General features: G+C 40.3%; 1 protein-coding gene and 1 non-coding gene across 3 annotated transcripts; one reads left to right on the top strand and one right to left on the bottom strand.

Moving 5' to 3' along the window:
* Positions 1 to 286: 286 nt before the first annotated feature.
* Positions 287 to 358, bottom strand: TRNAA-UGC (transfer RNA alanine (anticodon UGC)). The gene has a single exon. It is a non-coding gene; the product is annotated as a tRNA-Ala (tRNA).
* Positions 359 to 9,953: 9,595 nt separating this feature from the next.
* On the top strand, positions 9,954 to 20,016 carry KMT5B (lysine methyltransferase 5B). Of its 2 annotated transcripts, XM_053449683.1 has the most exons (11): positions 9,954 to 10,128; positions 10,503 to 10,569; positions 12,650 to 12,881; positions 13,082 to 13,232; positions 13,733 to 13,898; positions 14,571 to 14,680; positions 15,254 to 15,420; positions 15,589 to 15,608; positions 16,098 to 16,234; positions 16,973 to 17,169; positions 17,380 to 20,016. In XM_053449683.1, exons 3-11 carry the CDS (start codon positions 12,731 to 12,733, stop codon positions 18,855 to 18,857), a joined length of 2,577 nt encoding a protein of 858 aa, XP_053305658.1. In that variant the 5' UTR covers positions 9,954 to 10,128; positions 10,503 to 10,569; positions 12,650 to 12,730; the 3' UTR covers positions 18,858 to 20,016. The 2 variants fall into 2 exon arrangements, with proteins under 2 accessions (XP_053305658.1, XP_053305657.1); XM_053449682.1 differs by lacking the exon at positions 9,954 to 10,128 and having other exon boundaries at positions 10,271 to 10,569.
* Positions 20,017 to 26,463: the final 6,447 nt, after the last annotated feature.

Below are 26,463 nucleotides of genomic sequence, written 5' to 3'. Positions count from 1 at the left end.
ATAGGGGACTGAAGTGGTTAAAATGGTTATTCTGGCTCTTTCATCTAAGAGAGTCTTGTTATTATTACTACATCTTGAAAAAGAAAAGAAACCTGTGTGGTCCCAAAACCTTTAAATCTTTAAATGTGACTTTAAATCTTTGTTTGTGATGGCCCTACAACACTTTGACCAAAGAACAAATTTTTCTTATCATAGTGATTAGACAATTTTCATACTGGGCCAGAATTACCATCCAGATTTCCATTTTTCAACACGTTGGTAGAATTACACTTCGACTGCAGAAAAGTGGAGATGCCGGGGATTGAACCCGGGGCCTCATACATGCAAAGCATGCGCTCTACCACTGAGCTACATCCCCAATTAAGGACCCACCTGCAGTGAGGTCCAGTGGGGTGGTAGTCTCTCTGCTGTGTAACCAACTGTGTAACCTCTGCTGTCTGTCCCATGATATGCCTTTTAACCCCCTATATGCCAGATTGGCATATAGGGGGTATAAGGCATTTCTGGAGGCAGAGTGGCATATAGGGGGCATAAGGCATTTCTGGAGGCAGAGTGGCATATAGGGGGTTAAAATGCATATCATGGGACAGAGTGGCATATAGGGGGGTATAAGGCAAGCCGGGGGGCAGAGTGGCAAGCCTGGGGGCAGATGTGCATAACTGGATGGGCAGGTTGGCAAATAAAAGGAAATAAAAACAAAAATTTCTCAATCATAGGTTTTATTAAATATAAAAAAATAGTTTACATTAATTAATAAGGAAATAAATGTTTCTTACAATAATATTGTGAAGAATAATGTGATCACTGTTTTGTTCCAAAATCAAAGGGCAGTGTACGTGTATATGTGTGCATGTAAGGGCAGTGTATGTGTCTATGTGTGCCTGTAAGGGCAATGTATGTGTATATGTGTGTGTAAAGGCAGTGTATGTGTATATGTGTGTTTATGGGCAGGTGTGTGCAAAGGCAGTGTGTGTAGGGGTCCTGGGAGGGAGGCTAACATCAGCCTTTTTTAATTAAAAAAAAATCTCTGCTGCTGTGGACTACTCTTCCAATGATGCTCAGCCAGTATTATGGTGGACACCTGGCTGAGAATCATGGGAATCTTTGTCCCTCTTTCACATTTTGAAATGTTGGGAGGTATGTAGAAGATATGTAGTAACTTCCATCCATGGTAAAACCATTGTCTTGATCTTTCCCTGCAGAAAGAGGGAGCACTGAAGTGATCAAAATGGATGCTGGAGCCAATAGGTCAACCCACATCCCTCAACAAAAAGCCAAGTCTCCCATGGGACCAGGGTCTACTGTGGCATTTTCAGAGCATGCAGTTCTATGCAAATAAACTCAATCAATAAATAATGTTTTGTATGTCTATTGTGACTCTAACCAGTAGGTGGCAGTCTAACAACAAATAATACCAATCATCAAGCATGGCCCAGCCATTGGTTGAAGCTCCTACTATTGCAATGTGAAGTGTAAAAAATCAAATACCTGAACTACCGTGTTTCCCCGAAAATAAGACATACCCATAAAATAAGCCGTAGCCGGATTCCTAAGTATTTGCACACTATATGAGCCATACACCGAAAATAAGACATATTGATAGGCAGGGCCGGCAGATCAACCTTCAAACAGCCGCTGAGCGGCTGTGAGCGGGATTGAAAGCGGCACCCGGACTGCCTCCTCCCGTCCCCGGCGCCTAATATGAAGTTAAAGGGGCCGGTGTTGACACCTCAGTACTTCGTCCCACGTTTTAAAAGGTGTGGGACGAAGAGCTGAGGCTCGGCCATTGGGCAGGGCCGTGCGTGAACACCGGCCAGGGGCGGGCTGGGCCGGGGGGGCAATTGCCCCCCAGGCCGCCCTGAATCTACATTAAACGGCCGCCCATTTAAGTGGCCGATCCAGCCACGCCAGGGCCGTCTTTAATGCCTGCAGCATCCGCGGTGGGCCGGCCAAACTGGCAGGCACACCGAGATGCCATTGCAGCCAGTGCCGCCAGTGTCCTGTTCCATGTGACTCCGCCCCCTTGAGCGGCACGTCACATCGTCAATGTGATGGACCGCTCAAGGGGGCGGAGTCACACGGAACAGTTCCTCGTGACAGCAAGAAGAGCACGTTGGAGGACAGCAGCAGTGAAGGATGGCAGCAAAAACGTAAGTATTAAAAAAAAAAAAAAATAGTTGGGGTAATAGGCAGAAGGGGAGCCATATTTAAAGGGGGGGCTGCATTGGGACAACAATTAAATACAAAATGGGGGTGGCTAGGGGGTCTAAGTACATAACAGGGTGGTTGGGGCACCACATAAATCAATACACATAGGTGGGTGGATGGGTTCAATATACATGGGTCATTAACAATGTGGGTCTCTCTCATTGTTGTACCATACTTAATAAAAATAAGACATCCCCTTAAAATAAGCCATAGTGTGTCTTCTTGAGGAAAAATAAATATAAGACAGTGTCTTATTTTTGGGGAAACACGGTATATGGATGTAATAAGTGAGTTTTGGAAAGTTACTACTAATATACTCAACAATGAGTAGGCAACTCAAAGGGCTAGAACAAAAGATTTTGCCCCAGGCAACAGTACAAAGTAGCCAGGGGCATAACTACAGGGCCCTGGTGCGACAATTGCCTCAGCACCCCCAACAGCTGGTATGTGCCATCATTGCCCCCAAACAACTTGTCTGTGCCTTCTTTGCCCCTTGTCCCTCCTTCCAACATAAACTCTGGTACATATATGCAGACACGCTTACACAAATTTACACTCACTTACTCTCAACACATACATTCACATACACATAATTATATATGCCTGCTCACACACAATTACACATCCATGCTCACACATACAATTAGACATCCATGCTAACAAACATACATGCAAACAAACATACCTACATGCATTCCCATCCCCGCTTCCCTCTTACCGCTCCTGCAGCTTTCTATCTGGCTGCCTGCTCATAATGTGCAAGCAGCCTCGGTTTCACTGCGGGGTCAGATGACCCCGATTCACTTCTGTCTCCCTGACCTGGATCAGTGTGGTCCAGGTCGGAAGGGCCGTTTCTATTGTTATTATTATTATTATCTTTTATTTATATAGTGCCAACAGTTTATGCAGCGCTTAATACAATACATAAATTAAAGGGATATGACAAGACGAAAATTGACAGACTAAGACAAACCGATAAATTTGGTGGAGAGAGCCCGGCTTGCAAGCTTACAATCTAGAGGGAAATGGGGTGACAAACATAAGGCATAGAGAAGGGGTGAGAGGTAGTGTGGTGGTTGCATCAATGACAAAGAAGTTCGAGCAGCTAAGATGGTGCGGCTTCTCTGAAGAAGTGGGTTTTTAGATGTTTCTTGAATGTCGGGAGGGAGGGTGAATGCTGAAGGTTCCTTGGGAGTAGATTCCAGAGATATGGGGCAGCTCGAGTGAAATCTTGTAGACGGGAAAAGGAAGAGGTGATAAGTGAGGAGGAGAGCCTTAGCCCATGAGAAGAACGTAGGGATCGAGTAGGAGAGTATTTGCTAATGAGGTCCGAAATGTATGGAGGAGCAGTATTATGGATGGCCTTATATGTCAGTACCAGGATTTTAAATTTAATTCTAAAGATAACTGGGAGCCAGTGGAGGGTTTCACAGAGGGGGGAAGCAGAAGAGAAGTGAAGTGCAAGGAAGATGAGCCGAGACAGTGGAGTGCCAACCAGAAGAGTGTTGCAGTAGTCAAGACGGGAAATGATAAGTAAATGAACCAGAGTTTTTGTGGATTCTTGGGTGAGGAATGGGCGGATACGAGAGATGTTTTTTAGGTGTAAGCGGCAGGATCTGGCAAGGGACTGAATGTGAGGGATGAAGGAGAGGTTTGAGTCAAGGATGACCCCAAGGCATCGGGCCTGGTTAGTAGGAGAGATAGTCGTGTTGTTAATGGTGATCGAGAATTCAGGTAGTGGAGTGGAGATGGAGGGAGGGAAGATAATGAGTTCAGTTTTAGAAAGATTAAGTGTCAGGTAGCGTTGTGACATCCATGAAGAAATAGCAGACAAGCAATTGGTAATACGGGACATGAGAGATGTAGAGAGATCAGGAGAAGACAGGTAGATTTGGGTATCATCTGCATATAGATGATACTGGAGGCCAAATTAGTTGATTAGTTTGCCAAGAGAGGAAGTATAAAGAGAGAACAGCAGAGGGCCAAGGACTGAACCTTGGGGGACACCAACCGAAAGTGGAAGGGGCGATGATGTCTTGCCAGAGAAGTTGACAGAGAAGGAACGGTTAGACAGATATGGTTAAACTATTTTGTACTGGCACGAGGAGACACAAACAAGGGCACGGTGCCTAAAGGCACGGGCCCCGTTGCAGCTGCAACCGCTGCAACCCTTGTAGTTCCGCCAGTGAAAGTAGCCTGTGATCACACTGACAAAAGCCACATAGTACTCTGTAGCCTCCTAAGCAGCAGAGTAAGCCCTGCAACCAAATCTAGGTCATTCTGACGGGAGACACAATACATGCTGGAATGTAGAGCAATTACCATGCTTGGGAGATCATGGAAACACCCATTAGATCAGTGCAGTCTAACACTGTACATTCATGTAGGTCTCTCTGGAGCAATAGCCATGGATCATCTAGTTCATGCCCGAAAATTAAGGTTCCTTTTATTGCACAGAATAATTGGTGCTGCTATTTAAACATTTCTGGGGAAAAAACATCAATAAACTATCAATAAAAACTGTTACAAAAATGACAAGTGTTGTCAAATTCTAAATATTTCACCGTAAGCTTGGGAACGCTAGAATCATATTGATGAACTAATGCAGGGGTTTTTTTCTACTACTCCCTTCTCACATTACCCTCCTTAGCCCTGCAGAGTGTTTCTAAGTGAGGTATGCAAAGCCACTTGGAGCTACATATCGAGTTGCCCAGGATGAACCAATTCTATTTTCACAAGACATAGAATATCTAACCTTGATTTGATGCTTACCCGAATAAGCATCAAAACCAAATCAAATTATAACTTGGTTCCGATCTTTAAATATCTAGTCCCTTCGGGTTCGGAACCTAATGGGCTGTTAGAAGGCTAGTATGCCTTATCACTAAGTGGATGCTGGTAGGGTTCAATCCTGAACCCATTAGAACACCCAACACTGCTTACTGCCAGGATCTATCTTTGATAACCATGGCAAATTTGGTAGAGATGATTGGCTAATTTATTGGCTGAAAAACCTAACAAGCATTTTTCTCCTGAAAAAAAAAACCTGCTAGGTAAGAGAATGACATCAGTAAAATGTACTTGCCTTTCTGATGTCATGGGATTGGCGTAAAAGTAATCCTGAACCTAAGACAAGACCAAGGACTGATTAAGGTCTGGGTCTCTACATCAGGAGAAATAGGCAGATAAGATGGGCTGAATGGTTCTTATCTGTTGTCAGATTCTATGTTGTGATGTTTCTATTAGTGCTCTATTATTAAGATAACTATGAAAAATGAAATATCAGTATTTCTGCGTGCAGGCAATTTATTGATTAGAATAAAAGAATCCACTTGCATATTAAACCTAGCCTTCCTGTGTACCCATAGTTAATAACTGCTAATAATATTTGTTGCACAATATTACTTTACTTGGGGGTTTATTACTCATCTTTATTTCCGAATGTGCAGCCAATCCAATGTTTTAGTGTGTGTGGCTGCTGGCTGAATACATGCGGCTGCACAGATGTCATTGCCAAGTGTCAGGGACAGCTTTCATCCCAGTCTGTTCCCACACACCTCCCAAGTAGTGAGTCTACAGAACTGAAGTACCTGTCTCTTATTTCACTACTGATGTACCTCTTGCTTGCTTGGCGCCTAACAGGGACCTGGCCCCAGTACAGTTCCAAGAATTTGCAGATAGGTGCCCAATGACAATTGGAACTGCCTCCGTTGTGGGCCACACTCGGAGGTGGTTACAGAGAGGTAGTTCATCTGGGAACCCTGGTTTTATAGCCAATATTTAGGACCAGGGTTTACCTAGACGTGGCTATGGAACTACGGCCCGTCTACCGCGAGGACTATTCCCAGGGAGGTTTCTGACGATGTCGCTCAGGGTCCAAATGTTGGATCAAGTCGCTTTTTGCAAGATAACATCCTCGGACGAGTCTTTAATTGACACCAGGAGTTGCGATTTTGTAATTACTCACCCATTTAAAAAAAACATTGATCTTGTATAAAAAAACAACAACAACAGGAAGAACAGCAGCCACACCTAAAACCTGCAAATGAAGATTCTAACAAACTGTTGTCATTGGTTTCAAATTATGATCTTTGAGGAAGCAACCCTGAGGGACATGCGCACTTTATAGAAGTTCTATTGTTAAAATCAAAGCGTTTACTAAAGGTTTGCAGAGAAGGTTTGCTAAGACAGTTCCATGCTGGGTAAAGCCTCTTAAAATAATAAGTTATTAAGCAGTAAAATAACACTTTAAGACAAAAATGTCCCAATTAAAGATTCCCCTATGGGGCAATTTGTCAAATATCACCGAAAGCTTTGCTTGAAGGTACAGTGGATTAAGTAAAAGAACCATGATGCATATGAAATGGGGAAAAAGGATTATTAATACCATTTGCTAGAGGATAATTCAAATTATGTTAAGGATTATTCTCCATAGGGTAGTATTTATTTTGATACTGATCGTGCTTTATGTCTATTCTATCCATTTTATCCAATTAACAATGGGGCATTTGCCCCAGGGCCTCTGAAGATGGTGATCGTGAGTACTGTGGATGCTTTCAAGAAGGGGAAGCATCATGGATGTTTGTTTTAATTGAAATGGTGGTCGGTCCAGGAATAAATCAGACTACCTTTGTCAAAAGAGTCTTTTGTTTTTCACACCAGGATATGGACAGTGATTAATAATTGGAAAGATGATGGGGAACCCACCTTTCGACATTACTAGACTATTTCAATCACACAACAGCAGCATGATATAAACCAAAAAGGGAAAGGAAATCAACAGGGTTGTTAAGCAAGCACTTTTCCATCATGAAGTGGCGGTTCTTTTTTCACAAAATAGTAAAATTATACAATGTATGTAGCATTAGAGTCCAGCAGATAAAGATATCCATGCTGTACATATTGAAAGTGACACATTTTTATTAGTCCTCTTATATATGTCCTCTGTATGATTACTTAGGTTAGTAGTAGTTAGTACTGACATCCAGAAAGGAAAAGCAAAGCAAGAACAGACAACATATTTTTACGAGACACCCCTCTTCCCCACTTATGCGCCACTCATGTAATCAGTATGATGTAATTCCATCAGCGTGTCAGAGTTTGTTATACGGTGTCATGTATCAGCATCTAGTACTACTGGGGGACTACCCAATAAGAGAGGATAATTACACCAAGGTATTCTGGAAAATCTTTTTGATTTGATGGTGGACGTATTATCCAACATTTATTAGTATGGGTCCTAGAGCCCCAGAAATATGTGTGATTTATCTAACTTGGTTTTGAAAAGAGTTAAGAGAGGTGGTAATGGAATTGAGTAATAATGGCGGGCACACCATGGGCAAATACAATACAATAGGGGCTTTTCTTCCATCAAGTCAGATAGATGGGTGTGTAGAAGCTGAGCAACTTAATTAAATGAATTCTGCCCATAAATGTTAAGTGGAGCAGGTTCCATGTTTTTAATTAATTGAACAATTCACAGATAATATAGGAGAAGTTTATACTGTATAAATCCTGTGGCTTTTTTTTTGTAGTTTGATACCCAGGTAGTCATGGTGAAAATGTGCCTATATAAAATTAAAATGTGGGATAGTAGGGGTTCCTACCAAATCTACCTAAATATAATGCCTCAGACTTCCTGAAATGTATACATAAATAATGATGATGTCTATTTTAAGCCCTAAGTAGTCTTAAAAAGGGGCTTTAAAGCCAAAGGATATCAGAAAGAGGGCTTTATTCACCAAAGTGAGAATTTGTCATGAGAACTTGTGAGTTGTGCTTTTAAATCTCTCTTCATTATTTAATATAAAGGGCCAGCACTGGCAGGTTTCTCCAGAAGTGCACAATGCATACCTGAATGTGTGTGGAGACTTTATTCTTCTTACTGACTAGACTGTTCATTGTCACCGCCAGGTAAGATCTCATCAGAGTTAACCTTTTATAATGTATAGTGAAGTCAATGAGCTGAAACACAGCTTTCTTGCAAACTCTCCCTTTAGTAAATAAGCCACATTATGAATCCCTGGCATACTCCTCACCATTACTGGCCCAGTCTCCAGGCCATTTATTATGAGATATGCATCAAAAGCAGTGTACACATCACAAACCAAATGTACAAATTAACAGCATTTTAGTATTTAAAATAAATATGACTGTGCCACTGTATGAAACAATTTGTCAGTGTTCAATCTAAGTAGAATATGGGGATCATTGTTGTTTCCTACGTCACCACTTCTGCTAGTAATGCCTTCACCTGGAATTAATACATAAGGATGGTGCCAATGGCCTCTATGGAGGTCACCAGGGTCCCATCCTATGATGTTATTTTATCAATGTTATGTCTAGGTTACGAGTGTTGCCTTCTTTGCCAGAGTTTTCTCTGATTTATTTGCTTTTAGCATATTCTAATCTCAGTTGAGACTCATCCTGTAGAAAAAGTCTCAATAGTCCAAGTACTGTGATTTGTTATCTGCTGGGAGAGTAGTACAGAATACTTGAAAAACTTGTGTAGGAGCACAATAGAGCTCTCTGAATGTATTCCACCAATCTCATTTAATATAATATTACCTGGCTCCTTAATACTTCCTTTGAGGTCTCCCAAAAACAATAGAGTATTATCTAAATGTCCTAGACGGTCATACATAAAACATGCCCATGAGAGAATAATTTAATATATGTTTTGCTATTGGCCAAATCTGTGGGAAAACACCAAAGATTTGTTGTCATGTGAATGAAAGGCATGTCCACATGTGGGGCAGGGTCTCATACGACAATATTTAATACGGGAATAAAAATGTAGTCTAGTCACTATTTACCTTTTGTTGGGTGAATAAGTAAGGTCCAATATGATCCAGTACAGGGACCAAAACCATGTTAGTATTGCCTCCTATAATCAAAACAAATAAGACTTGATTAGATACCAAAATAATGAAACAAAAAAGGCAGAGTTTGGGCAATTAGAATATATATTGCCACTAGTGCCGTTTACCCATATTCCATTATATCCAGCATTTATCTCCCAAGATATGGATAGTGGAGAAGGCTCCTATCCAGTAAAATGACCACCATGGGCTACCAAATCTCTTGTGAGAGAAGCATATCACTGTTTTTGTGTAAATAAAAGGCGATCCTATACTTTTTAAGAGTTTACGCCTGCCACATTCCAGGATGTCAACCCAAAAAGTTAAGATACCTCAATTTTATGCACATAAGATTAGTATTATTTGTTGATTTGGGTCCCTAGTACAAAAATATTGCTCATTTCAATTTATAATCTGTAAACATAATTACGAGTTAACTTAGTATTTCTAGAGATACGTATAAATGTAATACTGTGCATTTGTTGATCGTGTTGTTTATGAGGTATTGTATGTCAAGACACCTGCATGCCACACGTGTCTTGTGTACTTGACCTTTATATGCATGTTTTTGTTGGTGCATGATTTTTCACCTCCATTCTTATATTGTTGTATTAATATTCAGACCATTATACAGTTAAATTGTGTCATTTTATCGTGATTACAGTGTACACAAAGTAGCCATGCCAGCAGTTAAGTGTCCCTTGTGTGGTATATAGTGTGTATTGTGTACTGGCTGGCTCTTGCCATATTGAATAGTATGAGGAGCAGTCATATTGCGTGTATGAGTTTGTGTCACGCCCTGTTTTGTTGTGTGGCATCACACTGTTGAGTTAGGTGTACTCCCCTGGCACATCACACTGTGTTGTGTACTTGTCACATTGTGCATCTCTGTGGGTGGGAGCCTCTCTCGCTTTCCCCGGCCGGTCCTACATCACGGATCCATCCGCGCGCTCTCCGGTTAAGACACGGAAAATCAGCCGCACTCCTGGACAGGCGGAAGCGACCAGCGCCCGGCATCAAGCTGCGGTCGCATGGAGGCACTATAAAAAAAAGACTACCGGTAATAACCGTGACTTACTCTAGTTTTATACCTTCCACCTTTCTTCGCCAACTTTCCCTTTTGGCCGTGAGCTGCCAGCCGCGGCGGAAGGACACATCATGTGAGGGACTACTTGCCATGGAAGTCGTGCTGCGGCCTCGGCCCCGCCGCCATCTTGAATGTTAATGTTTCCCAACAAATATATATATATTTATATATATAAAAATTTCCCCCCCATTCCTGGGCCATCATTTGGGGCATTAACCCTTCCCTTCTCTTCCCCTTATATACCATGTAATACCCACAAATCACGCCTCACTTGGTATTATTCCGAAGTATATCCAAAGTAAAATAGCATTATATTTTTAGTTTTCCTAATGAGTCTATAATTGTAGGCAACTCTGCGGCTTGCTGGACCCGTCTGAAGAGAGAGGTGACCCCCTAAACAACCTCCATCCCAAGGTACTATTTTCTTTTTATGAGTGTATTTTCGTACATTTCCCGGAAAGTGTGATGTATACGTGCGTTTCCCTATTGTTTGCGTTGGGACTGTATTGGGCAAAGTGAATTGTGGCTGTGATTGATCTATACCGTACTTGTTTCGTATTGTTTATATGGTGTGGCCCCTGGATGAGGCCTCGCTCCCCTGTCCATTACCCTGCTCTATAATGGGGTCCAGGCCTTATTTTATATCCTTAGGGGTGATTGGTGAAACCCTGATACCTGATCTGTTAGTAAACACTCCTTATGTGAGACCTGCCAGGTTTAAAGGTCCCAGCCGTGAATGTAGTTCCTAGCTTTACAAATACAAGTTATAAATGCATCATCTAGTATGGATTTACCTATTATAGTAAAAAACTTACTTCCCCTGAGTTATATGTAGCATATAGAATTTAACCCCCCCCCCCCGATAGTTAGTCTGATCCATGTTACTTGTGATTTATATGCCCTGTGCTTACAGATGTTCTTCCTAAAACTCATTGGTCCTCTTATTGTACAGGGGGGTAATTTGCCAGTACTTAAACATATAGGTTCCCTAGTATAAAATACCTGTATCTTATTAAATACCTGTATATTTATCCCCCTTAGATCTAAGCTTCCTTCCCCAGTTTCAGCAGCGGGATTTACATGGTCCTTTTTCATAGTGATTCCAAGGCAGCTAACCTTTACCTGTCAATCAAACCTATACAAAAGTTTGATTTTCAAATGTATCTCAAGTTTCTTTTTATTATTTTGTTGTCAAATAAATCGCTTGCATCCTGTGATCCTGTAACATTGTACATTGTATATTTCAAAATACCCTTCGCTAAACAGCCACAGTTTGTTGGATCTTAGCATTTGTTTCCAGTATGGGAAAGACATAAAGCCCACTAATAATGGTCACATCATCAGATCAAATAAGATTGTGGGTTTATTTATATACCTGGCTTACTGATTTATGAAATAGCTGTAAACCGGCTAAAAGGAATCCACACTGTTTGAGGACATTAGTACCGGGGGGGGGGGATATTTAAGTGCTGAAAATAACATTACAAGTGGCTGGCCCCCTGTTGAAACCTAATCAGCCATTTTTTTTTAAAAAAACATATACTTAGCCTTGGGAGTGGTGTCTGATATTTATATAGAGGGCACCGTTTAGTCTGATGCCAGTGGTAAGTTTGGGTAATGTACTGATCATAGGAGATACGCTTGGAATGTAAAGGGTTAATTTCTTTCCCGATAATTGTGCAGTTGATTTGGGGCGGTATCTGTCAAACACCGGCATCTTACAAGGATGCAGCCGTGAACATCTGGGTGTGTCATTTCTGGGCATTTAAACTGTCTTTGTAACGGTCGCTGTGATTGGCTGTTAGATACCGGGGCTGATTCATTTTTTTTTTCTTTTTCTGAACGCATCACAGGCCGGATACAGTATATGTGTTTAGCTTCCTAGTGGTAAAGGTTGGAAGGATTTTTAAAAGGCTGATTCCCCGCCCCGGCCACTATCTAAGAGAATGCACTGCTTTTCACTGACTTTAACGATCGCATGTCACACGGTTAAACGTGGACCGAAACGGAATGATTTTCTAGCGTTTGCGTTCTATTCAGTGTTGTGATTTCTCTTTAAAATTCTATATGCCCTTGTTTTCAGAAACACTTTTTATGAAGTTAAACGTTCCTAGTAAAAATCACAACATTTTAGGACTTGCTGCTCACTGATGGAGAGTTTACCTACATCAGACATTTAATATCTTTCCAAAGCATTAAGCTTGTGTTTTGCCAAGATGACTTCTTCCCCCCCCCCCCCCCGAACATCCAATGCACATAATTGCTAATGTATTTGTATATCAATTTGTATAACTGGTGTCTTGAAGATAGCATTTGGTCATCAATCATTAAGGCATAAAATATCTTTGTATGGAAATCAATGCTGGCGAGAAGGACACGTCTTTAAGAAAACAGGCAGAAGTAAGCAGCCAAAAAAAGCCATGTTTACAATGATTAAAATCAGATGTTAGTTGGATAGTTCTGTTAATGATGTATTCTTCTGTATCATCTGCAGGTGCAGCTACTCTTCTTGACCTGTTCCCGTGGGGCTATTTAGAGGGTGACTCAATGCGACAGGGCCAGTTTGTATGTTGGAATGAAGTGGTTGGGCGAATCCAAGAACATGGTAGTGAATGGACGGAGACATGGAAGCAGACATTCTACTGAGAGCCAGCAGAGCCAGACCGGTTCCGGAAGAGAAAATCTGAGGGCCAGTAAAAATGTTTCTGATAGAAGATCCAGCAGGTGTAAGTATGTCTCTGCATATATTTCTACTGGGATTAAAAAATGTTTTACAGTTATGTTTAATACTTAAAGTCACCGGTATGTCATACCACTGTATTTGATCTAAGGCTTTTTGTTCGTTTTTTTTCTTCTATAAGCATTATTATTAGTTTTGTCACTTTAAAATTGCTATCTTTCTCGTTTATTTTTATTTAATAAACAGGTAGTGGAACAGGTTCTGCGTTTGAAAGCCAAAGTCGCTATGTGCCATCATCAGGAATGTCTGCCAAGGAACTGTGTGAAAATGATGATCTTGCAACCAGTTTGGTTTTGGATCCCTACTTAGGATTTCAGACTCACAAAATGAATACTAGGTAACTTGTACTAGATGTCCACTAGTTTTCTGCTGTTCAAGGAACATATACCACAAGGGATTGGATTCAAAGCATATCAATAGAACACAAACAATCCAGTCAGGGTGTAAATCATTCCTATAATGTTGTAACTCTAGACACTACGCTGGAATTATGTGGAATATCTACTAACATACGTAAAAAGGCTTTAGGTAATGACCCCAAATCCAAACAGCCCGTAAGGCAAGTGGCCTTCTGCTTCCCTTGCCAGATCTCGCCAGATTGGGGTGAAAGTACCAGATCTAGAATAGGCTGCTATCTATCTACTAAGTATCACTGTAATTAAGGGGCTTTGGATTTTGCTTAACAGACTCTTCGAGTAATAATTACACATCGTTGTCCCTCAATAAAAGTATAGATCATACATGTTGTATTTACTGTGCTTCGCTTGGCCTGCCTTGCTTGTATAATAAAGTGGATTCCGTTAAGCTATATTTGACGCATGTTATTTGGTTTTTCAGGTTTCGGCCAATAAAAGGAAGACAGGAGGAACTCAAGGAAGTGATAGAAAATTTCAAGAAAAATGAACATTTAGAAAAGACATTTAAAAACCTGACAGCGGGCGATTGGGCACGGCACTATTTTCTTAACAAGAACAAAATGCAGGAAAAACTTTTCAAGGAGCACGTGGGTTATTTATTTATTACTGTGTATAACCATCATACTTCTAGGTTGTTAAATTACATGGAACAGGTTGCATTTCCATCCTCCTACATTGCTATGCACAATAATACAAGTCTTAAAATTAATACTGTGACAATGGGACATGACTTAGTACATCTCAGCCTTGGGGATCTGAAACTCTGAGAGGCAACAATGAAACAGCCCCTCTTTTTGGAGAAATATGAGTCTTCAGCCCAGAAGTGACATGAGTTTCGGGTTTTGAAGGTCATAAGAACAACTAGCGTAGACATAGAAGGGTTAGACGTTTTATATTCTTGTTTAGAATTTCACTCTGTCATTTGGTGAAAGGTACAGACCAGCACCGCTTAACGATGCAGACCTATCCACATTTAACCAACATGAGCCGTGAGAAGAGAAGTGCCTGCATAACTTTCTGCTCATCGAAGGCTGAAAACAATACCGGGCCACCCAAAAGAATCTTCCTCCAACGTACATGCAGAGTCTTACACCTTTTCTAGATTAATCTGGAGATCCATGGCTTTGTGTACAAGAGGCCTGTCAGATATACAAAGCAGTATGTTGTGTTCGCTTATAAGAATGAATTCAGCTAAAGCACGTATAATATTGTATGTGTTCCTGAGTGACTAATGTCTGAACGGCGATTTATTTCCACAGGTGTTTATCTACTTGAGAATGTTTGCACCTTCTAGCGGATTTGAAATCTTGCCTTGCAATAGATATTCCTCTGAGAACAATGGAGCCAAAATAGTTGCAACTAAAGACTGGTATGTATATCCGCACACGTTTTACGAGCGTTCATCTTAAAAACATCCCTAAATTGAATTTAAAGCTCGATTGATGTCCCGTTGTCCATCCAGTGTGTGCTGCTAAAAGAACAGTTATAACGTAGGCATGTAAGAAAGGATAAGTGTTTGTTTCAGCTGCCTCACTTCACAATGGCAAGTTTCTCCCGCAAGAAGGGCTTTAGAAAACCTAGAATACTCTCTGGTTTAATCACCTGTTCTACAGGACCAGCCTAGCTCTTCCTGCAGCAGAAACCCATGGAAGTTGACCCTTTGCAATGTATAGTGAAGTCAAGGAGTTGAAACCACGACACTCCTTCAGACTCCCCCTCTAGTGAATCCTTATGAGCCAAGCCAAGAGTTTCCTTCTCTGACCAGTCATAAAAAATGGCCTTGACTAATCCATTACCATAGCTATATTACAACACCTAGTATTTCTTATTTACCTTGTTTTTCCTTTCTTTTACATCTGAAAGTAGTTAGGATTTTTCCAAACAATGGCAGTATGCCTGCTGTGGTGTGGCATTAAGTTTGAAAGTGTTTATTTCTGTCCAGGAAACGAAATGACAAAATTGAACTTCTAGTAGGCTGCATTGCCGAACTTTCTGAAGCGGAAGAAAACATGCTCCTGCGTCATGGGGAAAATGACTTCAGTGTCATGTATTCCACAAGGAAAAACTGTGCTCAGCTTTGGCTTGGACCTGCTGCCTTTATAAACCACGGTAAGCGTGCGGGATGCTTCGTCGTGTGTCTAAGGGCCGCTCTTACACAGCGTTACTTGTTATTTTCACAGGAACAAGTTGCAGTGACGCGTTTGATTTGCCTGTTTTCTATGTGTATGTGTGTGTTGATATTAGTTTTCTCATATGGTAATTTCTTTTCTTTCCCAGATTGCAGACCTAACTGTAAGGTAAGGTTTTTGAGATACTTAATACATTTGCGTTTTACTGCCAAAATGCCCCAAACAATATGTACATGTAAAGCACGATGTAGGTCTTGTTCTTGCAGAATTACATCCATTGCATAAGAGGATAAGGGGTTAAGTGTGCCTGTTGCTTAGAGGAAAAATAAGAAAAGCAGTTTTTCCTGCAGGAATATGGTTTGCCAACATAAAGTGTCTTTCAGAGCAATATGATATAAATGCAAGTGATTTCATAAAGATATCAAATGCAAAGTACAGAACATGCCACTGATTACCAACTGTGCTGATTTGTAATAATTCAATTATATGAAATAGTTTCATAACTGGCATAGAAAATCGAAAGTGTAGGTTTAATATTAAAACATCCGGAGCATTTTTATTCTTTGGTGGCTTTGGATTTTAAGATGTTCTCTTAATAGGGATATAATGATTCTTATGTCAGCCTTGCTTAGATCTTGTTTTTATTACTTGTCACAGTTTGTATCGACTGGCCGTGACACTGCTTGCGTGAAAGCTCTGCGCGACATTGAGCCAGGAGAAGAAATTTCCTGCTATTATGGGGATGGCTTTTTTGCAGAGAACAATGAATTTTGTGAATGTTATACATGTGAAAGGTGAGTTGTAAAGCATTCATTCGCAGTATCTAAACTCTTATAAACCAGTGGCCCCCCAAGGCTAGTGACTCAAAGCCCAACACCTATTTAGGAATGATTACTGGAGTTGGATGTCATTGTTATAAGGATGGTTTTGGGTTCAAGACACATTCTTCAAACACTTCGAGGTGTAAGAATAACTTTTAGTAAATCTATCCATGGGTTTACTTTTATAGAAGAACCTGATGGCGTACCTCGATGTATCATACCGAATTTACTTTTACATCCCAAGCATTCTTTGAATTCTCTACTGAGCTCCGGAGATGAGTACATCTCCGAGGTTTAAGTCGGAAAACAACTCATTACCTGTTATTTCAGTTTTAAAGCAGACTGCGCAATCTTAAACTAATTGCAAGCTGCTTTATATTTTTTTTCTGCATATTATTGGATTTCCCTTCCTTCTATTACAGTTGTGAAAACATTAAGTCTGGGCCTCCAGAGGATTTTATGTGCCCTTTATGCCCAGTGAGAGGAAGTTGAGAGTCCAAATTCCTTTCTTGGGTTTCTTGCAAATTCACCAGTTTACTTTGCGTTAATGTGGAAACTGGTACATATGTAGATTGGTTGGAAAAGGGTTAAGCTTCTTATAGGAAAGGAGGAACATATGTTCTAGTTCTACCTTTAACGAAGCAGGTGTTTATAGCGAGTATCAAAGACACACTTCAATGCAAACAGTAACATTGGTGCTTCATTTATCAGACGGGGAACGGGTGCATTTAAATCTCGAAATGGACTACATGAACCAGGACCTGTGATCAACAGCAAGTATGGGCTGAGGGAAACAGACAAGCGCTTAAACAGACTCAAAAAGCTCGGGGACAGCAGCAAAAACTCTGACAGCCAGTCAGTCAGCTCCAACACGGATGCAGACACATCTCAGGAAAAATCCAACACTTGTAAGCTAGAGTTCTTTGAAACTCATTTATGTATCTTTTTCATAGACCAACCCATAAATGTACTTTTGGTATTTTTATTTAATGTAGACAGGACCAAGCACAATACCCCGCACAAACACCCCCCCCCCAGTAACTCCCTGTTATCAAATGTATCTCTTATATTCACAAAAGCATGTTTTGTTAATGTTCATCCTTATTTGTGTTTTGCAGCAACAAACAAGAGGTCTTCTGCTGGCGCTAAAAAGAATAGCAAACGTAGAACACTGAGAAGACAGTCAATGTCAAGAATTCCAGTTTCATCCACTTCTACCTCATCCAAGCCTACTCATATAAATAATTCCAGGGTACCAAAGAGACTGAGAAAGCCTGCAAAGCCTTTACATTTGAGAACTAAAACCAGAAACCCATACAGAAGAGCAGAACAGAAAAACACCTCTAAAAAGCTTGAAGTAGGGAACTTGGTTCTTAAAGAACCTAAAGTAGTTCTGTATAAAAGTGTTTCCATAAAAAGGGATAAAGAGGGCGAGGGACCAGTTAAAGTAAATGGAACCACTGGTTGTTTAACAAGACATGCAGCAAGAGAAAATAAACTTAATTCATTCAAAGGTGCTCAAGGGCATGAGGAGTCTTCAACGTGTACATATATCACTCGGAGTTCAATGAAAACAAGGAACTCCATGGACATATCTGATGCTAAGCTTCAACCAAATACAGTGGATAGTTACAGAAGCAGTCGTGGGACTAGTATACATTTAGACAGGACTGAGCCACATGGTCAATCGATTCATAAAAATAGACATCATCCAGAAACTCCAAAAAGACGGGACAGCAGATGTTCAAAAAATGGCTTTTGTAAGTCTAGAAGAAAGTCATGGCAGGCCAGGCACACGAAAGAGACCTCCAAGACAGAAATATCAACATCTGGTTATGACACATCAAAGAACGATAAGGCCATGACAGATTTAGTAAGTTCTCTTTGTGACTCTGGTGAAAGAAATTCCATTAAAGATAAATCAATTGATTATAAAGACCTCAGATCATCCTCGGATGAGTGCCCCATGGTCAGTTCGGAAACCGTAAGGGCAAAAGAAACCATTCGAACTGTCAAAAATAAAAAAAGTAGGCGAATCACTAGATACGATGCACAACTAATTCTTGAAAACAGCACTGGAATTCCAAAGCTAACTCTTCGTAGGCGCCATGACAGTAACAGCAGTAAAACAGACAAAGAGAATGATGGGATGAGTTCATCGAAAATTAGCATTAAGTTAAGCAAAGATCATGAAAAGGACAAGAACAGTTTATACGTAGCAAAACTTAACAATGGTTTTAACTCAGGATCAGGGAGTAGTTCAACAAAATTAAAGATACAACTGAAGAGAGAAGAGGAGAAAAGAATGTCTTTTCCTGAGGAACTCCACGAAAATGGAGTATACTGTGGCGACACTTTGTCTCTTTTGGGAACAAGAATGGAAGTGGATGAATATGATCATTATGAGGAAGAGAGCATCGAAGAGTCTACTAGTGAAGAGGAAAGAGAAGAAGATGACTATGATGATGAATTTGAAGATGACTTTATTCCTCTCCCACCAGCAAAACGTTTGAGACTTATTGTTGGAAAGGACTCGATAGACATTGATATTTCTTCCAGGCGGAGAGAAGATCAGTCTTTAAGACTCAATGCGTGAAGCATCTGTTTTTAAACTGACCATAACCCTCATTTGTACTCATTACTTATGAAATAAGATCTTATTCCATTGAATTATTCCTAAACTGAACTTTCTGTAAATTTTAGAGACAGCACTTCTGTATTGTTAGTCCATTCGAAATTGAAATTGTAGAAATTGTACAGTATACCGACTTCAATTTTTGATTTTTTTTTATTGTACTTTAAGTCTTTTACGTGCAATTTTGAGTTAGAAAAAAAAGATGGGTAAAGAAAAGTCAAACGACTCTCTAGTAGATCACAGGAGGTATATGTACATAACTGTCCATGCAAGCCAATAGTCCGATAATGTGGCTACCCAATCGTACTTATTTTAACCCATAGTAACTTTACAGTATCATAGATCACATTAACAGGAATCACAGTGAAGACATAACACAATTTTTCTAGTAGGTTATTATCACCAGCAATGATTTTACAGCTTTCAAAATTGATTTGCTAGATGTCTTGTCCTCCTCAACTTCTTCTGTCAGAAGTCTGTCTTATACTGTAAGGCTATCCTGAAAGTACTGTCTGTGGCCTTTGTTGGTAGGAAACTTCAGTTCGAAGTCAAATGAACTGCTTGGAAAGAGAGCGCATTAATTTGATAGTAAAAGATCCTATGTTTGCTATTCCTTTTAGCACATTATGTACAGGGGCTAGAATAAAAGTTTGGATATGGTGTATTTATTGCTTGTTATATAAATTAAAGACAAAAAAACATCTTGTATTTAACACTTTTCGACAATTTCTAGATAAAAAAAAAAAACGTTCTTTGCAAGAATAATCGGTGCTTAAATTTCTTTTTTTTCATGGAAAAATGCTGTGAAATAAAAATGTGACAAGGTAAAAATGTACCCATTTCAATGCAGCTGTCAGAACTTTTTGTTTAATTTTTTTTTTTCTGTTGCACTTTACAAAGCTACAACAGAATTTAAAATGTACTGGCAGTATGTCATGTTGTTCACCTTTGTATAGACTTACAACTGTATATACTAATGTAAATAAGTGTGTTGTGAGGATTTTTATGTTTTTCTTTTCCTGTTTTTCCATAAAGAACTGATTTACCATACTAGAAAAAAAAAAGTTTTTAAGTTAAATACTCATGCCAATAAAATAGGAAATTGTAAACCTACATTAAACTAAGATGTTTTTGTTACTGCCTGTCTCTTTCATGATTAGTTATGTTCTCTTACCCTTTTTTGAATTAAATAATTACTCCTAAAATGGTACCAGTTAAACTCTGGGGGGGGGAGCACACTGCAATACTGTGCCTACAAAGATGAAATTTACTTTGTCCTGATATCATATAAAGGGGGAAAGGGGATTTTCACTCCAGTAATGCTATTCTCTCAGCTGAATTAATGAGGTGGCAGTTACCGCTCTCCAGGTAGGTAGTACCTTTGTAAGTATTGCACTTGGTCACTTACAGGTGCTAGGAGGACTAGGAAGCCTAATGTACCATGAATTGAAAACTGGGAAGCCAAGCAACTCTGTGGTGCAGGGGTCTCCAACCTGCAGCCCTCCAGCTGCTGCAGGACTACATCTCCCATAATGCTCTTTCAGCTAAGGACCTGGGAGTTGTAGTCCTGCAGCAGCCGGAGGGCTGCAAGTTGGACACCCCTGCTGTAGTGTGTTTCACACAGGGTGCCCAGAACATAGGGAGACAGATAATTGTGTTTTGTGTGTCCGGACAGCAGTTTTCTCTTGCTCACGCTTATTTTACAGCTGCTGTGCAAAATTCCTGATATTTCCCACAGCTGGAAAAATCTGCTGTGATGTCATCCACATGCAGGAATGCAAAATAATCCCTCTGTTCCATCATACCATAAGCCACTTTCCTTTATAATAAAAAAAAAAAAACATTTAAAATGGGCTTAACATGAAGCACAGCAGTGCTCAATTCAATCAGAAGTGGATCATTTTACCCAGCTGTTAAGAAACAAAGTTTAAAGCCTGCTTCTTCCTGCTACAATACCTGCTTACAATATGTAATTGTATACAAAGTCACCGCAGATACAGTGCGTTCATATTTTTCATACTTTCTGGGGCTCGTTTTGTTTATATCACAAGAACCCCTGCTCAATGCGAGTCTCTACTAATGTCACTGAAATAAAAGAAAATAAGCTAATGGCCCGTACGGGGATCGAACCCGCGACCTTGGCGTTATTAGCACCACGCTCTAACCAACTGAGCTAACCGGCCATTTGTTAATGCATGCAACGTGAATGTAACTACAGTATTTGGGTAGACGGGAATTGTAGTTCATGGTTGTCAAAGGCTTTCTTCCTACAAATAGTCATAAAATAGACTTATAGGCAGGGGGTTTGGTTTTTAATGCTCTTCCACCCAGAAACCCGCTATTGCTTGTTCTTGGTTAAGAAGAGCGTTGACATGACAACACACAAGTACTATTTGTGTCTACACAAAGTTTGTGATTGATGCAAGATTATTGTTAGTTTGTTTCACATCCCAAGCTTCCTCAGCCAATCCTCGTTAGTATAGTGGTGAGTATCCCCGCCTGTCACGCGGGAGACCGGGGTTCGATTCCCCGACGGGGAGGTGTATTTTTTTTTATATTAAACATGCATCAGGAATATAGCTGTATGACTTTTTAAGGTTCAAGACTTCAAAACAGGAAAATGAGACAGATGAAAGGGGTTGTTTGTGATAATTATGTCTTTCTAAGGGTGATGTTCTGTCACATTTATTGGTATGTCTGTTGCATTTCTTTTGTTTTTGGAGTCAAATCCAATTTCAATAAATATTTACTTTATACAGTTCCCTCTTACAGCACAGATAATGTACATGAAGAATGAGGGCACTGGAATTTTGGCAGAATATAAATTGCATTATATATAGTGGGTTACATACAGAGACTCAATGCTTTAGCCCCAGCTTTGGGAGTTTTATCAAGAGGACACAAAATGTTGAGTTGCGGTTTGTAACCCAGTATATAATTTTTCTGTGAAAATCCTAGTGTGTTCATTTTTATATGTATACAGTTAGTGTTTTATTATCATTTACAAACTTTACTTTGTTGTGAGAAGTCATATGATATTTAGCAGCTAAGCCTCTTTCACTGCCTGTACTAATCCATCATAACTTCAGATTCTAATGCTTCCTGATTAACTGATTACTCCCCTTTTATGGTGGGTCTTGTTAAGTTTGGTGGATGAAGATCAGGAAACGAATGGATACAAGTGTATTCTCAGCTTTCGTGACATCAATACAGAATATCAGCCATTCCTCGTTAGTATAGTGGTGAGTATCCCCGCCTGTCACGCGGGAGACCGGGGTTCGATTCCCCGACGGGGAGGTCATGTTTTTTTTTTTAAATGTATTTTTTATTAAAGCGAGAGTACAGGGGCCAGCGAGAGTACAGCAACAGTGCCTGCTACCAGAAATACACAACAAATTTAATCTGCAAATACAAGAACCAGCACAGTGAATACATAAGAACATACAAGACTTATCACATGGCCAGGCTGAACAGTATAGAGTAACCTGAAGAAAACTCAAGAGGGCCGGTTGGTACGTGGAACAGCCTCCTAGAAGAAGCAGTAGGAGACCAACAGAGTAAACTAGTGAATGTAGCTTGTATGCTGATTGTTATCCACAAATGAGCGGTTGTCAAAGTGGAAAGGGTAACAAATTCATACACAAACCACGTGACCTGACTAATGAGATGCTCTCTGCACCATGCAGCTCAGGATACAATATACCATCATATTCAAGTTCCCAGTAGTTATGGAATTTGATGTGTACAGGAAATAATTGGAATTAAGTATAATTTCAAAGTACTCCAACAACAGCCAATGTAATTGACCAGCTGTAACCTACAATGAGTAACTCCAAGAACGATATAGCGAGCGACTGTGAATACGCTTGGATAAGGAAATGAACCTCCGTAAAAGTGCAGACATAGTAACATGAGCTCAACAGTATAAAAGCATGACGGAAAGAGAGCGTGCTTAATGAAGTGTAGCGCAGGACTAGCGGTATCCAACAGGTATTGGTAGTAAAAGGGTTAAACAGGCTTAGTAACATTTGAGTATGAGAAGTGGACCTGTGTGGCCATGCATACATATAAACAATCTGAATCAAGAAAAGTACCCAGCATAGCTCCAGTGAACTGCTATGTTCGTAAAAGAAACATATAGAGATAACGAAGAAAGTAAAAACATGCTTGGGAAGGTTTATGTTTGATTAACAGCACCTGCGCAGCACCCTGCACACGCAAAGCAGTCTGTACCAACAACAAAACCCCACATAGACCCCGTAGATGAGATAAACAACCAAGCAAGCAATGAGAAAACAAAGTATAACCGGAAGGGGGGTGTCCCCTCTCGAATAACCCCGAAAAAACCTGATTTGCAGGAATCCTGAAGCGCAGACATCCCGCACTGCCAATACTAGCCGAAAACCGCAATATTCCTTCCTGAAGTTCCGTGACATCACTTCCTGTATAGCATCAGCCAACGTTAGGCGCTGTAACATAGCTGCGGAAGGGAGAGGCGTTGGTTAAATAACCATAGCCCCTCCCACAACTACAGGCTAATATACATCAGCCTTCACATTTATTATTTTATATAACCTCAAGCAGGGACATATCTAGCAGAAGCTGACTGATGAAATTTGGTGGACATAGAACAGGATATGATAGTCTTGTCACATCTAAAGTTCAAGTTTCTCTCAGCCAATCCTCGTTAGTATAGTGGTAAGTATCCCCGCCTGTCACGCGGGAGACCGGGGTTCGATTCCCCGACGGGGAGGTCCTGTTTTTTTTTTTTTAAATGTATTTTTTATTAAAGCGAGAGTACAGGGGCCAGCGAGAGTACAGCAACAGTGCCTACTACCAGAAATACACAACAAATTTAATCTGCAAATACAAGAACCAGCACAGTGAATACATAAGAACATACAAGACTTATCACATGGCCAGGCTGAACAGTATAGAGTAACCTGAAGAAAATTCAAGAGGGCCGGTTGGTACGTGGAACAGCCTCCTAGCAGAAGCAGTAGGAGACCAACAGAGTAAACTAGTGAATGTAGCTTGTATGCTGATTGTTATCCACAAATGAGCGGTTGTCAAAGTGGAAAGGGTAACAAATTCATACACAAACCACGTGACCTGACTAATGAGATGCTCTCTGCACCATGCAGCTCAGGATACAATATACCATCATATTCAAGTTCCCAGTAGTTATGGAATTTGATGTGTACAGGAAATAATTGGAATTAAGTATAATTTGAAAGTACTCCAACAACAGCCAATGTAATTGACCAGCTGTAACATTCAATGAGTAACTCCAAGAACGATATAGCGAGCAACTGTAAATACGCTTGGATAAGGAACTGAAGCTCTGTAGAAGCGCAGACATAGTAAAATGAGCTCAACAGTATAAAAGCATGACGGAAAGAGAGCGTGCTTAATGATGTGTAGCGCAGGACTAGAGGTATCCAACAGGTATCGGTAGTAAAAGGGTTAAACAGGCTTAGTAACATTTGAGTATGAGAAGTGCACCTGTGTGGCCATGCATACATATAAACAATCTGAATCAATAAAAGTACCCAGCATAGCTCCAGTGAACTGCTATGTTCGTAAAAGAAACATATAGAGATAACGAAGAAAGTAAAAACATGCTTGGGAAGGTTTATGTTTGATTAGCAGCACCTGCGCAGCACCTTGCACACGCAAAGCAGTCTGTACCAACAACAAAACCCCACATAGACCCCGTAAATGAGATAATAAACGACCAAGCAAGCAATGAGAAAATAAAGTATAACCGGAAGGGGGGTGTCCCCTCTCGAATAACCCCGAAAAAACCTGATTTGCAGGAGTCCTGAAACGCAGACATCCCACGCTGCCAATACTAGCCGAAAACCGCAATATTCCTTCCTGAAGCTCCGTGACATCACTTCCTGTATAGCATCTGCCAACGTTAGGCGCTGTAACATAGCTGCGGAAGGGAGAGGTGTTGGTTAAATAACCATAGCCCCTCCCACAACTACAGGCTAATATACATCAGCCTTCACATTTATTATTTTATATAACCTCAAGCAGGGACATATCTAGCAGAAGCTGACTGATAAAATTTGGTGTATATAGAACAGGATATGATAGTCTTGTCACATCTAAAGGTCAGGCTTCTCTCAGCCAATCCTCGTTAGTATAGTGGTGAGTATCCCCGCCTGTCACGCGGGAGACCGGGGTTCGATTCCCCGACGGGGAGGTATAAGTTTTTTTTTTTTTAATAAACATGCAATAGAAATATGGCTGTATGACTTTTTAAGGTTTAAGACTTTAAAACAGGAAAATGAGTCAGATGAGAGGGGTTGTTTGTGATTATTATGTCTGGGGAGATGCATATGCTTTTTTAAACATGCATTGCATATGTATATGGCTGGATGAGACCAAACACTGATAAAGATTGAAGGCTTTTATGCGGAAAAATGCATTAAATTGCGATTAAGAAAACATGTAATTCTTATATTATAGCACCAGGGGACACTGTTCTACCAAGTATTCCATCCAACACATTGTCACACCATAATTTGAAATTATAAATAAAAAACACCCATTGCAAGGCCCCAAGATTTCTGATGGTAGCCCTGCCTAATAGGACTGGTGATGATTTCCACAGTCTGGCAGAGGGGGTATGTATTGGGCATTCCATTAGGGGTCAGTAATCGAAAAAAGGGTAGGAACCCTTCCTTGAGTGACTGCATGACAGCTGATTACCAGGAATTGGTATAGCCTTTTGCTCTGTGGGCAGGAGCATAGGCAGATTAAAAAGGGCCAAATGGGTTTTCACCTTAGGACATCTAGTGGCAAGAGGCCCATTAAGGCAGCTTACTTGCTATTATATAGTTATAGAAAGAAAAGAAAAAATACACCTTTTCAATTTCTAAAGTAACACTGAATTTCTTTTTTAGTTTTAACTATTAAAAGGAAAATTTGCACAACCTGTTAAGAATTAAAAAAACAAAACAAAAACACTTTTATCTTGTTCACTTCCACCTTCATGCCTTTGCTGTGCTCTTCTGCGCATGAGTACAGAAGCCAGCTGTGCCCATAAAGCACCACTTAACAGTGAGAGCTCTGCCACAAAATTACATGCGTCATTGGATAAAGTTACAATAGCAGCTGTGACATCAATTTCACCAAAAACTTTAAAGATTTTTTCAGTTTCTATGACATCAACTTCTCAGTACCTGCTTTTGGGACCTTTATTCCCAGCAAACATTATGACTGAAGCAAAATTAGTATTTCTTGGTGTCTCTCAGGAGTGGGATTGCTCAGATACTGTGACTTTAAATTCAGGTTAAATTCATGTATTTATTTTCTAAAATAGTTTGATTAAGAAAGAAAAAAAGCGATCAGTTTAAAGGTTAGTTCCACGTAGGAACAAAATGACCTCATAGCAGAAGTATGTTTATTGAGTGAAAAGTTCATTCTAAATAAGACCAAAGTGACCCATTAGCTGTGTCAAATAGGTTAGATGGCCAGGCTCCAAAAGAAAGGGCTTTCAGAGAATAACTGAAACTAAACTGATTCCATGCCTTGTTTCTATCAGGTTTTGTAA

This window comes from Spea bombifrons, chromosome 10, assembly GCF_027358695.1.
Source record: "Spea bombifrons isolate aSpeBom1 chromosome 10, aSpeBom1.2.pri, whole genome shotgun sequence".
Taxonomy (NCBI): domain Eukaryota; kingdom Metazoa; phylum Chordata; class Amphibia; order Anura; family Pelobatidae; genus Spea; species Spea bombifrons.
This window is presented reverse-complemented; position numbering and strand designations above follow the sequence as displayed.